This window comes from Polyodon spathula, chromosome 3 (assembly GCF_017654505.1).
Source record: "Polyodon spathula isolate WHYD16114869_AA chromosome 3, ASM1765450v1, whole genome shotgun sequence".
NCBI lineage: Eukaryota > Metazoa > Chordata > Actinopteri > Acipenseriformes > Polyodontidae > Polyodon > Polyodon spathula.
Window position 1 is genome coordinate 36,416,970 of NC_054536.1, and position 14,366 is coordinate 36,431,335.

The 14,366-nt window shown below is 33.8% G+C and overlaps 1 protein-coding gene across 4 annotated transcripts in view; it reads left to right on the forward strand.

Moving 5' to 3' along the window:
- LOC121313054 (transcription factor AP-2-alpha-like) overlaps positions 1 to 10,343 on the forward strand; it is a 17,119-nt gene extending 6,776 nt beyond the window's left edge. For all 4 annotated transcript variants that reach the window (XM_041245184.1, XM_041245183.1, XM_041245182.1 and 1 more), the window contains exons 2-7: positions 145 to 564; positions 2,422 to 2,473; positions 4,591 to 4,822; positions 5,451 to 5,569; positions 6,794 to 6,935; positions 9,118 to 10,343. In XM_041245184.1, coding sequence (XP_041101118.1) covers positions 145 to 564; positions 2,422 to 2,473; positions 4,591 to 4,822; positions 5,451 to 5,569; positions 6,794 to 6,935; positions 9,118 to 9,403 — 1,251 coding nt within the window. In that variant the 3' untranslated portion in view covers positions 9,404 to 10,343. The remainder of the gene's footprint in view (positions 1 to 144; positions 565 to 2,421; positions 2,474 to 4,590; positions 4,823 to 5,450; positions 5,570 to 6,793; positions 6,936 to 9,117) is intronic.
- The last annotated feature ends 4,023 nt before the right edge of the window (positions 10,344 to 14,366 follow it).

Sequence of the window (14,366 nt, forward strand, 5' to 3'; positions counted from 1 at the left end):
ATTTAAAATATTATATTTTAATCAATAGACAATATTGTATTCCTGTATTTTGGGTGTGGGCATATTCCTTCAAAATTACTTATAAATTTGACCTATTTTATAATAGCTTATTATATTTTTGATAATGTATTTACTTCTTTTTAGGATCGTCACGACGGCACAAGCAATGGGACAGGCAGGTTACCTCAATTGGGGACCGTGGGTCAGTCTCCTTACCCTAGCGCCCCTCCGCTCTCTCACACTCCAAATTCTGATTTCCAGCCTCCTTACTTCCCTCCACCTTATCAGCCCATTTACCCCCAGTCCCAGGACCCTTACTCTCATGTCAACGACCATTACTCCCTGAATTCCCTTCACGCACAGCCGCAGCCCCAACACCCAGGCTGGCCAGGGCAAAGACAGAGCCAGGAATCCAGTTTGCTGCATCAGCATCGCGGTCTACCCCATCAGCTGTGCAGGGATTACCGACGAGCTGAAGTTCTTCTGCCTGGAGGTCATGGACTCGATTCTGGACTAGATTCTATATCCATCCACGGAATACCTCATTCTCTGGAAGATGTACAGGTAAGCGAATACATTAATTACCAATCGCGATAATATAAAGATATAAAACTATAGCCTATTTTGAAACAAGAGCATAACAAAAGAAAACATTTCCAAGAACTGTTTCCTTCATTGTGTTATTTTGCATATGTCGATTAGCATTCATAGTAAACAAACGGGTAATAAGATAACATATGGAAAGTACTGAAGTGGCCATAATTGGCGGGACTAAACACTTTTAAAATATACATTATTTGTACTACAAGTGTATTAAAGTCACTGTGTGCTTTACAACACTCGGATATGTTTTACACGCGTATAAAACTAAAAAATATGGAATACGACATTATACTAGTTTTTATAAACTTCAGTAGTAACTCTAAGAATAAGATATGTTTTACAGTGACATGCTCAGAAGCATGTGTAATGAAAAGTGATAATCTTGGCTAGCATTTTTGCTATTAATATTTAGGGACCATAGTCTATTAATGGGTTGTTTTAAAGCTTTTGTTATATGGTTTGATTATTCGTGTAAACGACGTGTGAAAATATATGAAAACCCCTCCTGGTTTTAAAATGTAATGCAGGTATATAAGTCCAAAAGGAACAATAGCGTGTTCTTTATTTATTTATGCAATAAACTCGCATAGATTATTGATTACATTACTTCTGCAGGTTAACAGAATCGGCTATTTTGATACGTGCACATTATAATAACTGAAATGCAAATGTATTTAGTTGTAAAATACTATAAAAGCGTGAGCTGCCTCATTTACAAATGAATACTCATTGTCTATTCTATTCTCTTCCGAATGGAATACCCGCGGCTACAATTTACTCAACGGGACCTATACGGTAATGAACAAATTATACTCCCCAAAAAACTATATAAAATGTTCATCTCCTAAAACCACAGAATCTTAAATTCAAATATAACAGTATTGCTCTATCTGTATGTACAGTTGTATCAAAAAGGAAACATGCGTGTCCCTTATGCAATTTTAAACACATAGCTGTGGCGGTCATTTCTGAAAAAAAAAAAAAAAAAAAAAAAAAAAAAAAAAAAAAAAAAAAAAGCCTTATGCCTAGATTCAAGGCACTTTGGGCAAGTTGTAGATGTGAGCATGGAGTATAATAAAACCTGTAATAAAGCAAGTCAGTACAATCCACCCGGAATCATTGAGATCAGGCGCAATTAGCAGGGACATAAATTCAAGGCAAAATGGAAAATGTGTTCTTATTCAAGATCTAAGAGTGTACATTATATTTCAGGGAATTTTTTAAGGTGCTACAGGGCCGCAAAATACACAATTTCATCTTTCGTTTACTAATTTGTAAACATAGTCCGATATTATATTGCCTGTCAATTTCTGTATTAAAAGGCATGATTTATTTAATTTTTTTTTGCAGAAAACCAAGAATCATCATTGCTGATGTGTAGAACACAATCAATTTTACTCAAAAGTCAATTACCTTTTTTTTTTTTCATTAACAAGAAAAATAAGAAAATAAAACAGTTATGAAAACATATTTTAAAAAGTTTATTCATGTCGGAGTTGTGTATCAACCAATCAATCATTTTTAGTTTATATAGCGCCTTTCATAGTGGACCACCATCACAAAGAGCTTTACAAGATGCAATAACAATAAGCAAATCCATAATACTTTTCATTTCCTTTAATTGACGTGTATATAATGGGCTATGTGTAGGTTAACAATAACTCACAAAACAATAACTGAAGTTTTATATATATATATATATATATATATATATATATATATATATATATATATATATATATATATATATATATATATATATATATATTATTGCTGCATCAACCCCTTTAACAGATTTTTTTTGTAATGGTGTTACAGCATGTTGAAGATCAAGGCATTAACATCCCAGACCAAACTGTAATTAAGAAAGGTAAGCAATTTCCTTTAAAATACCAAACGTGTTTCTACAGGCTGTAGATCATTCACGAGGCTTACATTGTACAGTTTTGTCTTACATTTGAAGTTTATAGACTTGCCTCAAAATACACGCAAAATGGTAGACAAGAAGGCAAATATGCACTTGTTTTTTTTATTCGAGTTATTTTTTTTCTTTCTTTCCAGAAAGGCAATAGTTTATTATCTTCTCATTATTAACGTCAGTGCTCAGCATATTTATTCTAATAATACTGACACACTCGTGTAACATCATTGGATAACACGATAAGATATCGTTACAGACCATTTATTTAGTGTCCGATTGTATAGGTTTTTGAAGGTGCTAAATACATGTTGACACTTAATATATTTTTAATATCCAAGTTTCTTGTGCAGTGCCTGCTTTTTGTTATTGCTTTCAGATTTTACATGTATGACATTAGATTCCTATTGATGAAAATGGTGGATGAATTATGATTTATGTCTGTGGCTGTAATGTTTTCTTTTCTCTAATTTGTATTATTTATTAAGCGTGGGTTTTGACTATAGACTATATGAAATATATCTGAATTTGCTTGGTTGCATGTATCACGTTATTCAGGTACAAAATATTCTGAAACATATTTTTGTTGCAGTGTGGGGTGTTAATGTAAACTGTAGTGTGCATGTGTCTATATTTGCTGTGTATCGCAAAGTATCTCGTGATGCGCTTAGAAATAAATGCACGATCAGGTTTAAAGTATCACCTTTCTGCTTGTGGAGCCTTTGTCAAGTCAGATTGGATGTGCAGGGGATACATCTTAAGAGATGCCCTTTCCACGTAGACATGATAATTGGATCTTATATTAGTAATCTCAAGAGTTCGTTTAACTCCTATTGTCTCTATTAGCCTCCCCTGAGCTATTAATGTCACAAGCCATCTATCCAAAACTGCTAGCCCCTTTGTCTTAGAATATCCATAGATAGGCCCTAATCTTAAACCCCTCGATTTCTAATATTGCTTCTATAATAATAACAATAAATAAAATATCGCATATTGTTCAATGCGCTGTATAACATGGATATATTAGTTTACGAAAGCATAGGCGTAGATCGGTCGGAATATCTCATTTACTGTCATGCATTAAATCCTGTAGAAAAAAATCCATAACCTCAAAATAAATAAATAAATAAATAAATAAACAAACAGACCAAATAAACTGATAAAGCCTATTTATAAGATATTTAAAACGTTATTTGTATGTCTTCGCCAGCTGGGCGTGTGTGTGTGTGTGTGTGTGTGTGAGTTTGTGTGTGTGTGTGTGAGTTTGTGCGTGTGGTTTTCAAGGGGCTAGATCTCAAGTCCGCTACACAGACAAGAATCTGGGGTTAATTGGCGTCTGTGTGGTTTCCGTCACTATGTTTACCTTAAACAAGTTACTGGAGGAAAGTGCATGAAAACACCATTTTGCTCAGTTATTATTTTGCAACTAATAAGCAGATGCGACAAAATAGTAAGAAATTATAATTTGTTATGCCTCCTTATTTGATTCGGCTACGTGTAAAGCCTCTCTGAAAGGCTATATGTGTAGTAAAATAACATCGCATTAAAGTTCTTCATAGTAAATGCACATTTGATTCAAACTAAATAACATAAATGTGTAATAATTCATGATTATATATGTAGAACGTTTATTTTGCCAGTGAGTAGTAAAACAATATCCTAAGAGCCTTTGTTAGATGCATTACGAACAGCATTTCTTTAAAATGTCACCTGCTCAACGAAATAAATCCGAGTACTCAGTTATCGTTCTATATAAATATTTTTGTATTTTAGATTCAACACAAGGAAAACATATTAGAGATCACTTGGTTGTGGGAACTGTTTGGGAGTTCCTCTGCATTTTTTGTATTTTTGGAAGTTGTTTAAACAGGCCTGCATATTTGTTGATCAAACGGGTAAAACCGATAACACAATTATCGCAGTCCGTCCTGTCTGTAGCTACTGTATTTCCACTTCCTGCTTTCTGGAGCCACCTCACTCAACTGCAGTGCAGCTCAGACTTGCAATGTCTTATTTATTTATTTTTACTCAGTGAATGTATTTTTAACTGAATCCTAATTAAATTGCAGGACCCGTCTCTCTATCCAAGAACAACAGTAGTGCTGTCTCCGCGGTCCCAATCAACAAGGACGGTCTCTTTGGCGGGGTTGTAAACCCCAATGAAGTGTTCTGTTCAGTTCCGGGTCGCCTGTCTCTTCTCAGTTCAACATCAAAGTACAAGGTCACGGTGGCGGAAGTGCAAAGACGTCTCTCACCGCCTGAGTGCCTCAACGCCTCTCTGTTGGGAGGAGTGCTGAGGAGGTAAGAGCCAAACATATAACAATACCTTAAGGATTACAGTTTATAAACAGTACAGTTTATATTTATGAATTATAGCATATGAGTAAGACTATAGCATTTCTAATGAAGTAGCCAATAAACCCATGTATGACAATTTGTCTTTTTAATAATAATAATAATAATAATAATAATAATAATAATAATAATATAATAATAATAATAATAATAATAATAATAATAATAATAAATCCAACAAAAATAGGGTTTATCAAATAAGAAGCACACAGATGGTATCGTTCTAACGATATTTAGCTACTCAAATTGTATTTAGTATATCCACATGATGCAAAATGGCCTATATTACCTAATTGCAAAGGTACATTAATACAAGATGTTTTCCAGTAGACCTACAGTACTCTACACAAGTAGACCCAGAAGCATGGTATTGCTGTTGACATCGGTTGCTTCTATGTATAAACTTGGAATTAAATTATGGAAACCATGACATTTCCCTCCAATACTCATATGTTTCACATTACTATAGAATATTGTTTGCACATGATTATAGATCATGTTTAATAAGAATGGTCAACCATTCTTGATTATAAATGGTAATTTTGTCAGATTTTAACCAAGTATCATTTTACAGAGCAAAATCGAAAAACGGAGGACGGTCTTTAAGAGAAAAATTGGACAAAATCGGATTAAACCTGCCAGCAGGTAGACGTAAAGCAGCAAATGTTACACTTCTGACATCACTAGTAGAAGGTGAGTTCAATTACCACATATAGTTACGGTATCGCTTCAGATCATCTTTGTGTAGAAATTATTTGAAAGAGTTGAAAGTAGTAATGCATTCATAATAACAAATATTACATTTAGGAAGTCGTTTACATTACTGACAGGCAAATAAATCACGTAGATTTATTTGTGGTATTTGGCTGTTTGGATACAGAAAGCAACAATGTGGTTTCGGGAAGTAATGTCGTTTTGAATATTCTCTAGAAGACGTGATCAATTAAGGTGGTCGATTATGTACCGCAGTTTGACAAATTGGCATTAATTAGAAGATAATTAGCATTCCACAGCTCTTGCTGTCCTTTCTCGTAACACAGTTACACATTACAGTGTTTCTTTTGCACTAGTGACTAAAAGGTGAAAACTTAAGTCAGTTCATGATTACATCATTACATTTCCTGATTTTAAATGCAACATTTATTTAACTTCTAATTATGTATAGAATATTTTATGAATGTGAAGGAATGTGTGATGCTGCTGCGAGATGAGAGGTTAATAAAGGCAGTCAGTTAGACAGAAGAGGTTGTTTCTGGAGTACTTCATTGTTTATGATCCGCTCGATTTTATTGAAACGAGTTTACCGGGCTGGAGCTTTGATGCCCTAATTGGCGCATGCGTTCTTCCGGAGCTGGAGCTAATAGCTGGAAGCTCTGCAGTAAAACCCAACTGGTTCAGGAAATTAAAACGAAATACTTGAAAATCAACAAAACAGACATACCTCAATGGAATGACCCTACACTTCTCATGGTTTAAACATTTAACAGTGAACAGGTTTATGTGTAGCCTTAATGATTATACAAGTTCCTGACCCTCCAAATGCATACAGTAAATAGTTTTCATTATCAATGATTACCAATATTTCACATGCTATTTAGGTCGTATTAACGTAATGGTTTCTTGACATAATAATGATCGTGTCTAAAAATGCATTTCGTGAAATGATTCCAAGTTTCCTTTTTTTTTTAAAGTTAATTGTTGTGTGTGTGTACGTGTGTGTGCGTGTGTAAAATAATTATACAGTATTCTTTCAAACTGAAAAGATAATATAAATACAGGCTCTACTTCGTGTGCTAATTAGATGTAGATTTCTGTGTTAAGTAGAAGTCTTTATAATATTAATCTATATGTTTGTCTGTAATGTCAGTATGTAGAATAATTGTATTCGATGTACAAACCCTTTCCCCTTCCCTTCAGGGGAAGCGGTGCATCTTGCGAGGGATTTTGGTTATGTATGTGAGACCGAATTCCCGTCCAAGGCAGTAGCTGAATATGTAAATCGTCAACATTCCGACCCAAATGAACAAGTCCAAAGAAAAAACATGCTGCTGGCAACAAAGTAAGTCTTTTTTTTTTTCCATTGAAAAAATAATATTAAAGACGGGTCATGGAAAATGTATCTGAAGACTGGTATGCGATTAGTGAGGGCCTACAGTGGTTAATTTATAATTATATTAAAATTATAATTATATAATATATATATATATATATATATATATATATATATATTATATATATATATATATATATATATATATATATATATATATAACTCGTTTTTTCGTTTAATTAACATTTTAAAAAGGTAATGCACTTTAGAACCTGAACTTCATGTTAATTACACACAATATATTATGACAGATATATTATGTGTAAGTCGCTGTTGATCATTTCGCATTTATCCTGGAAAGCTTTACATATTAACTAATAAATAAATATTGCATAACGTTACATCGTGTTTAAATGTGAACATTGGATAGGCCTACAGCAATACATTAGGTAATGACTATTTTAAAATATATATGTAAATCAAACCTGTGTAGCAACAAACATACAGTTTGTCGATTGAGGACTGACACCCGTTACACAAGGTGATCGAATTATTCAATTGAGTGCCCGTCCAGATAATGGCTCCTTAGCCAAAAAAAAAAAAAAAAAAAAAAGTCGCTGAATAGAGTTGTTTGGTGTCACTTCAGGAGCCAGTTTTTTGTAACCACATTCGACTGCTTAAAATACAACAACTTGCGAAAACACTAAAGTGATTCTGAAACAGTACGTCAATGTCACTGGTTTGTTGCCTCTTTCTGCTGAATGGTTAATCTATGCAGTAGCTCACTGCAGTGCCACTGGTTATGTTCTGCTTTCTGTGACATTAAATAAAGCACAACAAGCACATGTTCATATATTTGAGATATTTTCATTAGTACAATCTGAGAGCTTAGTTCAGTGAATGGCAGTTTTTTTTTTTTTTTTTTTTTACTGCAATCCATTTCATTTTTAATTCCCTAACTGTTTTTTTTTTTCTCAGCAGCACACTTCCTAATTACAGACAAAGTTTTTCAATGCGTTCTGCTTTCACCTTTTTAAAGTAGTCAGTTTGTGAAATAAACTTCGTTTTCCCTGCAACAGCTAACTGTAAACGTAGCGTACAAAATTCACGCTACATGTACTGTTTTTTTTTACAATGGTAAAGTCAAATTACTGTGCATGCTTCTTTGGCTGAATAGATATTATCAGTGCATCATCTAACTAGGGATTGCTGCGCGCTTAAATCACCCTTACCCTGACGATATACAGTGTTATTTTATCTGGGATAGTTGCGACTAACAGATGAAAAAATAAATAAGTTTGTGTTGACTCAGAACTTTATTTAGACACCCTATGACTTGATTGGCAAAGGAAACGTTGGTTATTGGACTCCACAAACAAAACCTCTTTCATCTTGATAAGGCATGTGTGCAACACACAGACCTTAAGTGTATTTTAATTTTAGTTTTCGCTGTTTTGTTCTAAAGTTCTTGAATGCAACTGTTCATTTTAACCTGACTTTTTGAAAAACAATACCCACACACGTTTGGTCGCCACCGTTGCATGAAACTGGGTACCGCATTCTGCAGGTTTTAGTGCAGAAGCTCTCCGCACGTAAAAGCGTTTGCATTCGATCAAACTGTTAACGTCCTACTGGCACTTCAGTTTACTAAAACACGTGATAAACCGACGTCACAGCGGATTCATAAACATTGCCACATGCTTTTAAACAAATAGGCAGCGTTTTACAGATAATGGTAATGCACTGTATTAGAACCCGAACTTTATTTTATTACAGACTTAATGTATTCATTGACAAATATATTATGTGTCAGTCGCTGTTGGTCGTTTCGCCTTGTTAGTTTATCCTGGAAAGCTTTAAATATGAACTAAAATTAATATTGCACAACGTTATATCATGTTTAAATGTAAATTGTTTTAACAAAGGGGCATTCATTTAAAAATCTGATACGTATTAGACCTAATTAATTTTGAATATGTCTATTTTATAGCAAAATAATATCCATAACATATATTATAAAAACAGAGCAATTGCCATAGAAACTAATCCATGAAACCTGCGAATACATACATTTTAAAATGCCACTGACCAGTGGCAAAAGGATTCAGCTTTTTTATCAAGCTGTTCGCATAACTGAAACCTGTGATGAATGCCGATCACCTTACAAATATATTTTCTTTTTTTCATTTAGACAGATCTGCAAAGAATTCACAGACCTGCTGTCTCAAGACCGAACTCCCCTAGGGAACTCCCGGCCGCAACCAATTCTTGAGCCAGGGATCCAGAGCTGTTTGACCCACTTCAGTCTCATTTCTCACGGCTTTGGGACCCCAGCAATGTGCGCTGCCCTCACCGCTCTGCAGAACTATCTTACTGAGGCGATCAAAGCCATGGACAAAATGTATCTCAACAACAACCCCAACAGCCACTCTGACAGCACCAAAAGTGGAGAAAAAGATGAAAAGCACAGAAAGTGATTAGTTTTTATTAAATATAAATATTATATATAAATATTATTGATCCAAACTACAACTTGCCAGTTCCTGTTTTCACGATTTTCAAGACTGCTTTGCCCCACCCAAATTTGGAGCCCCAGGGAACGAAGCAAAAAAAGAGAGAAAAATAATTTAAAAAAAAGAATGAATTAAACGAAAAGTGTGATGGAGTCATTTCCGAAAAGTCGTCGTACCCCACTTTGTGAACTTTTTATGAACTTTGTTTTTAATTGAGATGCAACGGACTGAAATACAGCAACACTTATATAACTCAATTTACGATGGTAGCCATATAAACAGAAGGTAAAGAGGATGCATTTTTATCAGTATTGTGAATAAACTTGAAAAAAAATCACAGAGTTCCATGTCATGACTTAGACTTTCCCTTCTAAGGTAAAGCGACCAACTTGACCTTCTATTTCTACACGGTTCACGGTTATTATATAAGTGAATCAGTGTTCAAGTATGTATATATTTATTTATGTGTAATTTAATGGGAATTGTAAATATGGTGCGTCTGTTTAATCCTTTTTTTATTTATCTGGTGATCTCGTTTGCCTCCTGTTTAGTGGGTTTTAAATATTCAGTTAGTTCTTCATGTGGTTTTATGGTTAGAAAAATGGTATTGGGGGTCTTTCTCTGGAATATATCAACAAAGCCCTCTTGTAGCATGTGGAGGCGACACTGAAACAAGTGAACAGATTAAACAGAACTAAACTTGAGTTTTCTATATCATTATTATTATTACACCAAGTTTATATTTAAAAGACCAAAAGCTGGACCCTGACAAGAAATTGAAGTGTTTTGTGGTTTCTATACAAACCCTTGTGTGTTGTGCCAAGCAGAATAACATGCCCCTACTGTCCTCTCCCAGAAGCACCATCAAAGCAATAAATTGATATTGTCTTAGGAAAAAAAAAAAGTTTAGTATTCCTTTCTTGTTTAAAGAACTTCAAAACGTTGGGGACCACCTGATATCTTGTATGTCCAATGTCCAAATTGGAAGCAGTTTTAGCTGTATTGTATAGAGCTGTGCTGGCAATAGTTTCCATGCCTGTCAATGTATCATAGCCCTTTGTTGCCCAGATAAATAAATATTTGATACGCTTTATGTTGATTTTTTATTATTATTATTCGGTGGCTGTCTGTACCCGTGCGTATTTTGGTTCTTGGCAGTATTTTGTATTCAGTATGGTTACAGTAATTGAGTTGAACTCTCCCTTGACAATAGCTCCTTGAAATAAGCAGCTGAACCCACTGTTTCCCTCAAGTATAATAAAAACTTACTTTCAGCTTGGAGTTCAGAGCAAGGGATCACTCAAGTATTCTACTGAGACAAATGATGCAAGAAAACAAAGTAATTTAGATTTTTAAGAATATTTTTCATTGAATGGAACAGGTAGTGTCAGCCCTGAAATTAAAAGGATATTAAAATTAAAAGATGTATTCCAATCCAGAATTTTGAGATTGCAAATTAATAATTGCCTTTATATGCAAACATACATGTCTAGTTTCAACAATAGTATTTCACTTATTGCAGACAGAACAACGAAGAAGTAATAAAAACAAAAAAACAAACATAGTCTTTTACATATTCAGTTTAAGAAAAGTTTATACTGTTTTGCATAAAACAATAGTCATATACATATTATAGGCTTACATAATGCAAAACTTTACATATATTTTTTATTCTACATGTAAACTTAAGGGTTTAAATACCTCAAAACAATAACACACACACACACACCTCTCTCTCTCTCTCTCTCTCTCTCTCTCTCTCTCTCTCTCTCTCTCTCTCTATCTATATATATATATATATATATATATATATATATATATATATCATATTATAACCCATACACATCATATTATAACCCATACCTGACCCTACTTTATATTCAGTGCAAATCCTTTATTGTACTATTCTGCTTTCCTACCCGCAATAGTTTCCGCATGTACAAATACATAATGTGAATTGATTAGTTTATGTGTTAAAGAATGTGTAGCAGTTGTCTCACCCTGAGCAGGATAGATTTATGCTGTGAAAATGTTGTGGAACCAGTGCAGGGTTTTTATGAAAAGCTGTATATTGAATTAATACTAAGTAATATATTTTGACATCAACTTGGTCAAGAGAACTGAAGCGTTATATAGCACATTTGAGTTTTACTTTGATTGTCTATTGATAGTAAGCACTCTAAAATCAATCCTCAGTGACTGACGCAGACTAGAGTTAGTGAATTTAGAATTTCATTTTCAGTGGCAAGTCAGTTTGTAAACGAAGACTTCAATGATATGAAATGTGGGCCATTGAGTCCTATGCAGAAATCCCTTCAGAACGGTCATCTATTATTTCTAAGAGAGATTGCTTAACTGTAAAGTAGTCATTCTAAAATAATGAGGTCAATGAACCCTAACTGTACATATTCTTGGCTTCAATGAAATGCACAGTGTTGTAGCAGGTGAAGTGAAGCATTGTCTATCAGGGCTGTTTTTCTTGGCTGCTTCTCAGATTGTGTGTGGGATCCTAACCTCAGGCACAATAGCATTCATAAACAGCAATACATGGCTGCTTTTTATATAGCAAAACATAAATACTCATTTTAAAGGAAAACAATCGTGTTAAATACCATTCATTCATATTAGGATTTGCAAATGTGTGTTTCTCCTGAAATCTGTTTAGAGTACAACTACAAATATGGTTTATACATGGTATTTCGCCAAACATGGCAATCTTTACATACAAAAGGAAATAAGCTAAATACTAATTGATGTGAAATAATAAGAGGATTGTAGCACAACTAAAACATCTAAGCTACCAAATACATTAGAATAAAATGTAATTGAATGTAATATAACTTAAACAGTTTACTTGTTTAAGAAATGTACCTGTAATGCTCCTAACCTTTATTCTACATTATTATTATTATTATTATTATTATTATTATTATTATTATTATTATTATTAATAATAATAATATAATAATAATAATAATAATAATAAACCGTGCTATTGGATAATTAAATTTTGATCAAATAAACTATTATACATGTCATAAAATAATGCCACTTAGACATAAAAAAAAATAATAACCAATAGGCAAATTATGTACACAGCTAACGCATATGGAATAAAATAATGCATTGCTATATTTGTTTATTAATTTTAAAACAAATCTGTCAAACGTTTCTGATTATTAATTTGCAATTTCGATTGGATTCTTCCTAAAATTGTAACTATTAACATAGTACTGCCCCACAGCTGAACACATATTTTAAATAGAAGGGATCTGACATTTGAGAAGCCAGTGGCTTGCAATACCCCGTTTTACTTGGCTAATTCACCCATTAACCCCTGGTTTCAGATAAATCAGTTACAGTTGATTCCATTTCAGTTCAGAAGTACATCCTTTTCTGTAAACCAGTTTATTTTAACTTTTTTGAAAAACACATTCATGATGGAATCGGCATAATGGTGTTCCCCATATGGATGTCACCTTTCTCTTTATATATAATATTTGAACCCCAGGTAAAGGTGGGTGTGTACATACGTTGATTGGGAGTTGTAATAAATACATTATATATTAAATTAAAAATGTATCTATTTCAACTAGGTTTCCTGTTTATTTATTAAAAAAGAAAATGCACTTGTTTTTAGAGCCTACATAACAGAACAGAAAATAGGAGGCACTTTTTACACAGGGAATCGTGAGGGTCTGGAACCAACTCCCCAGTAATGTTGTTGAAGCCGACACCCTGGGATCCTTCAAGAAGCTGCTTGATAAGATTCTGAGCTCAAAAAGCTACTAACAACCAAAAGAGCAAGATGGGCCGAATGGTCTCACGTTTGTAAACTTTCTTATGTTCTTATACAATTACGCCAAGAGTAACACCACCCTCCAAAATAAATAAATAAATAAACAGACACCTTTAATGGCGAAACAAAACGGCACATAATGTGTGCTTCGTTCTCTAAAGCATTGCTAAAGAAGTGAAGGGGTTCATTATTGTCATTATCAATCACTAATGCTCGCCTAATTGCCTAACGTGTCCAAAGTATAATCAAGTTAGAGGACTGCGATGAGCCAACACCTGCTTCATCTCGGTTAAAGACTGGACGCTAAATCGTTTATTAGTTAAGAGCTCGGTGCATCTCTTCCCACAGGGATTTCGTGTTTTTATATTAGCGTTTTTCTAAACTAAAGAGGGTCAAGCCATAAAGGTTACGAGTCGGGGTCCGCCGAGAGAAGGAAGTAAAGGTGGACACATTGCGGCTGTTTCGATTCTTGTATTAATTAAAGGTTAAGATGCTGTAATGACGTTTTCTCTGTGAATATATTTTATGTATATAACAGGGAAAATGAAAAGCTGCTTGGTTTAATTAAAGTTTGCAATACCGCGTTTCGTTTGAATATAAATGTAAGTCAGTGCATTAAATTCTATTGATCTGATGTTGCAGAATCTCTTTAAAATGTTCCAATCATTTTTCAACTGATAAGATTATCACGTCTTTTGCCTTTTTGTTTTACTTGAAATTTTGACCTAATTTATTTATAGATTTATTTATTTATCTATTTATTTATTTGTCTGTTTGTTCATTTGAGTAGATTGGAACTATATAAACAACCTAGAAATGACCTCCTTCTGAATTCTGTTAGTGTTAATAATATTTGTTTTGCCCAATACTGTACAAGCTGACATTTTTGTGTAACGCCAGGTGCAGCTGGTGTAACTTCAGACATTGCTAAAGGGAATAACTGAACGTGTTCTGGTTAACCAATGGTCTCTGTAGGTATACTGACGAATCGTATTATTAGAAACTGGGACATTATTGTATTTGTAAATGATTACAGTGTTAAGCAGACCTGATTTAAATCTGTTTTACGTTTATGTTTTTGACCAAGTGCGAATCCCGAGTTACTTCTTTAGAGAAATAGACTGTCAA